Raw genomic sequence first — 8,777 nt, 5'->3', positions numbered from 1 at the left:
CTATGTATTAATTCAAGCACCTTTGTATCTCTTTTAACATCAACTTTAAACGGTTTTCTAGTTATCTTAGTTAACTTGCAAGTATTACATTTTTCACTATTTAAATCAAAAGCCGGAATCAAACTCATTTTAGACATATCTTTCAATCTTTTATAATGAACATGTCCAAATCTAGCATGCCACATTTCAGATTCATTTAAAACAATTAGAACAAGTGGAAGCCATGCAAACATATTGATTAACAAACGAAACATCAGCATTTAAATTAAACATTCCATTACATAGATAACCGAAACCAACAAAGTATCATGTCTTGACATGATATACTTGTCACTTTCATACACTTTCTTATAACCACAGTTATTTAAAACAACACCAGACAAGATATTCTTTCGAATCCCGGGAATTTATAAAACATTGTCTAAACACAAACAATTTCCAGAAGTAAAAACTAGCTTAAGTTTGCCTAATCCCTTAATCGGTTCGGTTGCAACATTCCCCATTTTTAAAATATATCCATCTTCAACGTCTTGAATTTCTTCAAACCATTGAAATTGTTGCGTACATGGCTAGTTACACCCGAATCAACCCACCACGCAACATTACCATCCTGCACAAAACATGTTTCAGAAATCAGTGAAACATAATTCTCAACCGAATTAAAATTGTGTACTAAATTATTCTGACCTTGCTGCTTTCCTTGGTCCTTAGACTCACTTGGACCTGCATCATGCTTGTTCTTTGGACCATTATTGTTCAATTTTCCAACCCGGAAATCCCTATTAAAGTGAGCCGGTTTGCCCCATTTCCAATAACCTTTTTTTGCCTTCTTGTTTGGACCCGTGTTGTTGTTTCCTTGAAACTTACATTTCCCTTTGTACTTATTCTTACCCTTGGATGTTCCAACATCCTCAACCATGTTAACAGATTGACTAGTATGTTTTTTTGGCATCATTGACATCAATAGTTTCAAATGTTCTCAAGCCCTCTTCAATTCTGAAGTGACCTCCAAGTTCAACCAAACTTAATTCACCCTTCATTTGTTTCAGATTGTGTTTGAAATCTTTCCATGAAGGGGGTAACTTGTCAATGATTGATGAAACAGAAATGGATTCATCCATGTCATGTTGTGTTGGGAAAACTGTCCTAAAATTCGACAAAATTCATGGTATTGTTCCACAACATACCTGGACACAACCATCTTGTAATTGTTAAAATTACTCACAAGAAACTTTTTACTCTAAGAATCTTCTGCCATATACCTGGCTTCAAGTATATCCCACAGTTCCTTAGCGGTTTCAATGTTTTGGTACAAATCAAATAACGTATCAAACATATCGTTCAAATTAAGGGCGAGGTAGATGCAATTATCATTCTCCCATTTCGATTTCCTCATAATATGTTCCATATTTCCTTCTTCTTCAACCACCGGCGTGCACCACTTTCATGGTAGTCAGAAGGAAGTGCATCTTCTTTTGCCATCTGCGAAAGTCCCGGCCTTCGAATTTCTCCAGTTTGTCAAGCTTGCCCGTCATCTCCTTCAATGATTGTCCATTCATCATCTTCACAGAAATAGTTTTGATCTTTTGTTGGGGATTTCTGCAATCGTATATCTTAGGAAAATCTGAGAGTCGTGAATCACTTTCAGATCAAAACTACTTGTTGGTTCCCAAATGTTTTGACCGGATAAAACTCAAATTGAGTGCAAGAATCAGTATAGAGAATGAGAGAGTTTATTGAACCAACAAGCGTATTATATGATCAAACTACGTTATATTAGGGTTTGAAAAACAGGGATGATGATAACTGCAAAGCATTTGCAGTTATCATCATCCCTGTTTTTCAAAGCCTAATAACTGAAAATACGCTCCTTTATTTTATTAAAGATTGTAAAGAAAATTAATTAATTAATTTTCTAATACGTTTTTAATAAAGAAACGTATGTCCGAAACACCAGCCAAGGGTGCTGCCCCTTGGACCCTGCCAGGGGCTGCGGCCCCTCGCACCCCGCCACCAGGGGCGCTGCCTCCGGACCCCCACCAAGGGGGCGTTGCCCCCTTGGAACCCCCATGACTTAGGGGTTTCGCCCCTAAGTACCAACAGAATTATCAATTATAATAAGATCAAATAAGTGTGCACCCCGCACCTGACTTATTAAGATTCGTATTACAATTAACTTGATCAACAAGTTAATCCTTAATTACCCTAAAATCACTAACACGTGTCAAAGTAAATGTTCAATTAGCCAAGTTTCTTTGATAATGTACAAGTTATTAAAGTACAAACTTACAAGCCCTAAAAGCTGCTTAGAAGTTTCGCTTTGTAGGGTTTTTCTCTCTTGCAAACATTAAGGGGGTGTTTAGTAGAGGGATTTGATTGGGGAGAAATGGAATTAGAAATATTTCTTTTGTTTGTTTTCCACTTTCATTTCTATCTCTCTTTCTATTTCTCTAAAACTAGAGAATTCCATTTCCCTTTAAAACAAAGAGAAATCCATTTCTCAGCAGCCTCCTCATAGCATGTCACCACCTCGTCTCCGGCCACCACCTCGTCTCCGACCACCACCCCGTCTCCGGCCACCACCTCGTCTCCGGCCGCCACCTCGTCTCCAAGTCTGCAACCGCCACCTCGTCTCCCGTCTCCAAGTCTGCAACCACCACCCCGTCTCCGCCGTTTGCAGTGGTGAACACAGAGATGGTAACCGGTTGTAGGTTGCAGGTAGTACGGGTGAACGGAGATTAGGGTTTCAAGTGGTGGTTCGTGGTAGGTTAGGGTTTTCAAATGGTCGGGTGATTGTGGTCGCAGGTGGGTGACAGTGGTGGTGGAAATCGGCGGTGGTCGCAGGTGGCTTCTGATTATCATCATCATCTTCGCCACCACAACCACCACCACAAAATCTCTAAAGAGGCAGTGATGACAGATCTGAGCCTCCTTTTTCTATATCTTATGTTCCAAAAATTTGAATCTTTTTAATTTCTTGTGTACTGTGGTTGAAGAAGGGGATTTGGTGGCGGCAGCCAGTGGTGGTGGGCTGTGGTTGAAGAAAGGGCTGTGGTGGTGGTGCTGGTGGTGTGGGGCTGTGGTGGTGGGGCTGGTGGTGGTGGTGGGGCTGTGGTGGTGGGGCTGCGGTGGTGAGTGGTGTCAGGTTGGGTGGAGGTGGGGTTGGGTATGGTAGAGTTCTCTGTTTATTTTCTCGTGTACCAAACAAGAGAAATGATTCTCATTCTCCATACCAATTCTCTTTCTCTACAATTCCATTTCCATTTCTATTTTCTCTCCTTTTCCATTCTCTGTACCAAACACCCCCTAAGGGTGTGATATTTATCAACTTCCTGATTTGACACTGTGACATGTATTTTTATTTACAGCATTTCGACTTTAGTTTTTTTTCATAGGGTGAATATAAATGTACAAGTCGTTGAAACCATGTCTTACTAAGGTTTTGTTTTGTTGTTTTTTTTTTTCATTTTACAACCTTGAAGATTTGATGTTTTATAAAGTTCTGGATTTGTCAGTGCTAACATGTTAATCATTAACAACGTTTCGACTTAAAATTTTTTTCATGAAGTGAATACTATTGGATGAAATCCACGTGCAAGCGGCGGAGGTGTTTGAATTTGCTAGGCTTGGTTCCGCAGCTAGTAGTAGTGTCATCCACTTCTATCAATATGATTTCAAAATTACTCGTCTTAATTCGACTATTTTACTTTACAACAACTTACTATATACAAGTTATCATAAAATTTATATCAAACCTGGCTAAAAATGCACATAGATATATTCAAATGTTTATAAAACATTATCTAACAAATTACACTTAAAAAATATTTATATAACATTAACGATTCAGAATTACGATATTTTTTGTTCAGAAAAATGAAGATGCGTTTTTGAAGATACCCTTTATCTTTTATCTATCTAAATAAATAACACAGTTTAGTAAAATCAAAAGTAAATTAGTAAACCAAAGATATATATACAATAAGGATGATAAAAGGAAAAATGAAAATGACCACGGCTCTTAGACCGGGGCTTTGCCTTTGTTTCCCAAAGTCCATGAGGTATCAATACTTGTCCCTTCGACATTTGATTGAGTCAAAATTCTTAATACATCACACATCCATTAACATCCCACTTTAGGTCAAATTAATTTTTTTTGGCGACTAATATATATAATAACATGAAGAAGAGTTAGAAGACGAGCATTGTAACATATGTTAATTATTAAACTATTGTACTACAACCGAATTAGACTTTTTTTAGTGCTATGTCTTACGTAAAATCCCATAACTTGAAGAATGAAGATGGGTTTGGACTTTGGAGTCCAACTTTTCCCTGACATTCATTTGCAACCCTATCTATAAGCCATTGGTTACCTATTATTTTTTATTCCATTCACTTTTTGATTACCAACGACCGTTCATGTTTATTCTCACGTGTTCAGATTTATTCTATTTTATATTATTTATGTTAAAATGTGTTGTGTCATGATGTATGAATTTAAGAATTATTGTAAATTTGTAATATTATGATATCGTATCAGTTGAAGATGATATAGCTAGGAACATCTCTACTATGTTAGTAAAAAGTTATTACTTTAAGCTTACCATGTAGTAGCCCTAAAATACCTTTGAGGCCCAAAAAAAAAAGTATTTGTGATTAAACAGTCTTTATGTATGAATGTTTCTTAATTTAATTTTGTTAATTGCTCTCAATAACGAGTGTAGGCAAATACTTCTAGCTGACATAATATGTTCATGATTTCATGTGTGAACTCAACCTCTAAAGAATCCCAGTTTATAAATTTGCAGTTTATTAACTATGATTCATGTGTAGACCCGATCACTAAAATGTCTTGTGGGTTTCATTAAAATTTAGAGATGAAGATGAAGATTCAGATAAAGAAAACAAAATAAAATGAATCTTTAGAATGCATTATACGTATGCTTTTCTCTCCTTTTGTTACGGGAATATTCTTTATTGCTTACCCACATGCCATGCCACGCATGATGGATGTTCGAACAAAAATGTTTTCGACAATCACACAAAACTCAAAATAATTGATTAATATTTATTTAAAGATGGGTTTCATTGCACTCTCAATTCGTTAATAGGATATCTTCCATAGTGTGTTATATTATTTGATATCTAGCTAGTTTTGAAAATTACACCTTTCTTTTTTTGCTTTCACCTAGATGTATCAAGTTTGGTCCTCGACGCTAACAAACGATAAATTAGTTTGTGAATTTTTATTAAAAGACAATAGTATCCTTGTCATTAAAAATATTATTAGAATTCAAAACACATAGAAGAATGACGCACGCACGAACGTACGTACGTACCACACCGTTTGTACTTCTTCCTCTTACGGATTCGCGGCCCCATGCCACCTTCTAGTGATCCATCACCGCTTGGCGTGTGAGATCGTGAATCCATGGGACTTGCTCGATATGGCTTTTGTGGCTGCAATGTCCATCATTACCATACACTTTGGACTCGATTTGGCTTCTTGAGAGGAAACAAACTGAACTGGAACTAAATAAAATAGTTTTAGCAACCCTTAAGAACCCGTTGATGCTCTACGAGACCGAGACATATACAATTGAAGAAGAGGCAACTCCAATACAATAGACTCCTACAATCAACAGCATTTAAAGAACCCTTCAATCATTTAATTTTGTTTTCGTTATTGTTGGTTTCTCTACCTAGATCCCGATCGAAGAATTCAGTCATGCAAATTGGGTAACATGGTTCCAAACTAAATTTTATCTTCAGTCCTTGAGAAACCACGAAAAATGGTTTCAAACGAATCAACATAACAAACTACATGGAGTCACATGGACCATCCGTGTAATTAATTCTTGTCCAACAAAGTTACTTCTTCGTTAGGTTAAATTTGCCCTTGGATTCAAAGTAAACTATTGGTTGTACTGATGTTATCGACTAACAAGTAATAAGTCGAATTTTCAAAATCCAATTTTACTATAATAAAAAAAACCTCACTATTAGCTTGTGTCACCTTTTGAAACTTAGGGGCCATTAGAAGAGAGTAGCAACTTTTGGGTGAATCAACCTTTTTCTAATATCACCTCTTTGCACAATGCTCTGTAACTATTTATGCATTTTACATTGCTATGAAGTGATGTAGTCATTAAAAAAAATCTTAAACCTTTCTTATCTTTCTACTTAAAATGACAACTTTACAAGAACCCCAATTCGACTTAGAATCCGGCCATGGCGGTGGAGATACAACCATACGGCAGCCAGCATTATCAAACGGTAGTGAAAAGAGTATCAGTATTACTACGGAGATTACAGGGTTGGTGCTGGAGGAGCTGGTTATGGATCTTGGAAGTTGCAATAGCAGTGGTGGCGGTGAGGAAAGTAAGAATTGCAGGATTTGTTATTTGAGTTGGGATGCAAACATTGAAGAATCTGAAAATGGGATCCCCATTGAGTTGGGTTGTTGTTGTAAAGATGATTTGGCTGCTGCTCATAAACACTGTGCTGAAGCTTGGTTCAAGATTAAAGGAAACAGGTACTTAACTACTGAAATCATCTTCAATTAAGTTGTATTAATCTCTCTTTTAAGATTCACATGTCTAAATTTATACATGAATCCAGCATGTAGTGAACCGGTCGATAGGAGGTTCATTTATGTTCGCTTATTGAATGAACGAATAAACATGAGCAGAAGTTTTATCTACTCTTTAGATATACGATAGAACAAAAAGACATATCTCGTTTGTGAGTTTGTCCACTAATGTTCATAAAGGTTCTTTCCTTCAAATATGTTTATGTTCACTTGTTTACGTGTGCTCGGTCGTTTTTGCTTATTTAGTTATGTTCGTTTATGTTTGTTCATATATCTATTTATTTTTTTAGGAAAGTTATAGTTAGTCTAGTTTTATGACATTAAATATCACTAATTACAATATAGTTAACCTTTATGACATAAAAATATCAACCAATACAATGTGATGTAGTTGTAATAATGTTTTAGGCTAAATAGATTGATGGTCGTGATTCCTTTAAATAGCTGTTGATTTGTTTAAGTTTGTTGAACATTCGTTATACTACTATAAGTAAATATAACATTTTTTTATGTGGTAACACAAACAAGAAAACCTTGTCGTTTAATATTGTTCGTGTTTTACTATTAGGTTGATTAAACTTAAGCGAACAAACATAAACATGCTATGTTCATGTGTGTTCAATTCGTTAGAGGCCTATCTAATTTCATGAGTTAAAGGAAACATCTTTGAACCCATTTGTTTAAAGCTTTGTGGGTTGCATATTAATTTAAAAAAAATAGTATTAACTGAATGCTATATATGGGTTAAAATCCAGAACCTGTGAGATATGTGGATCAATTGCACAAAACATTGCTGGTGTAGATGAGGCTGAAATTCTAGACCGATGGAGTGAATTACCAAATGGTTCTACACCATCACAAGCAACTGCACCTGGTGCGACCGAGGCTACATCAGAGGCTCGCAACTTTTGCCAGGGCCATTGGTTTCTCAACTTTTTGTTGGGTTCAATACTCTTTGCTTTTGTCATCTCATGGCTTTTCCACTATGACATTCCATCTTGATCTGAAAAACCGAGGTACTTGTTTATAGTAAGAACTAAGAAGTATACATTATGCCTTGTTCTTTTTGATAATGTAGCGTTTATAAGGATTCATTAGATCTTGTATTATTGTAACTTTATGTAATGTATGGTATACAAGGCTCACAACTTTTGGCACGATAAGAACCCATTACAAATTAAGTGTCACAACTATGTATAGAGATAAGCATCATAAATATACGTACAATAATTAATCATCATAGACGTAACACAAACTGGGATTTCGTTAAAAAGTGGGGTTGCCAAGGAATAGACACAAATTTATATGAGTCGGGTTGGGTTAAACAAGTTTACTTGAAACGGACACTTGCCCCCATCGAGTGTCCTCTCAAGGTACCACACTTTCTAGCATGTCAAACGAAAACATAAACACAAATCTAATACAAATTGAGTGGAATGAATTTGAAACAAAATTTAAATTGGATTGAGAATTAGTCAAGACACATGTTTATTATTAAAGTAGACTGAGACTTCATTGAAATTGGACCTGGACCTGTATTAAATTATCAATTTTATGAAAATTTCTTTTCCGTATCTATACTGCTAGGGTTACTCCTCTCTCCATATTTATTGTACTTATCCACGTCAAATTAATCATTTAATATTTTCTTTAATCTTTTAAAATGAACTTATGAACGGGTGTATAAGAGAACGAACGTGGTAATACATAAGTTCATGAGGGGGGATAATAGGGTTATATTGTATATAGTCATACAAAAATATGATAAAATCAATAAACAAAGCTGCATTAAGTAATATGAGTATATTTAGTCAACCCTTTTCAAAACACTCAATAGGGCAATTAAACCATCACCGTTATTTTGTTAATAAGGCAATATTTGTATCCCTAAAAGGAGCAAAGGAGCAAGTCCGAGACTGCCCTCTTTAGTTAGAGTAGTGATCTTTTCCCAACTAACCCAACAAATTTGATTGTTCTCCGCATCTCCGCCCCAAAAAGATTTCCTTCGTTTGGCTTCGAGTTGGTCCAGAATTATGTTAGGGGCTTTGTAAAGAGTGAACAAATACGTCCGGATTGTTTCGATTACCGATTTTAGAATGGTAAGCCTACCACATGTGGATAAAATAGAAAATTTCTATAAAACTAGATGTGAATGAGTGAATCAAATGCATTAAGAATTTTG

The 8,777-nt window shown here is 35.8% G+C and overlaps 1 protein-coding gene across 1 annotated transcript; it reads left to right on the top strand.

Moving 5' to 3' along the window:
- The first annotated feature begins 6,191 nt into the window (after positions 1–6,191).
- Positions 6,192–7,597, top strand: LOC143540163 (uncharacterized). The gene is made up of 2 exons (XM_077033303.1): positions 6,192–6,538; positions 7,351–7,597. The coding sequence occupies exons 1-2, from the start codon at positions 6,192–6,194 to the stop codon at positions 7,595–7,597; spliced, it is 594 nt and encodes a 197-aa protein (XP_076889418.1).
- The last annotated feature ends 1,180 nt before the right edge of the window (positions 7,598–8,777 follow it).

This window comes from Bidens hawaiensis, unplaced genomic scaffold (assembly GCF_021521415.1).
Source record: "Bidens hawaiensis isolate Kalapana, Puna unplaced genomic scaffold, B.hawaiensis_p1.1 tig00012179_1, whole genome shotgun sequence".
Classification (NCBI taxonomy): domain Eukaryota; kingdom Viridiplantae; phylum Streptophyta; class Magnoliopsida; order Asterales; family Asteraceae; genus Bidens; species Bidens hawaiensis.
The sequence above is the reverse complement of the archived record's forward strand: the minus strand, read 5'-3'. Positions and strand labels throughout refer to the sequence as shown.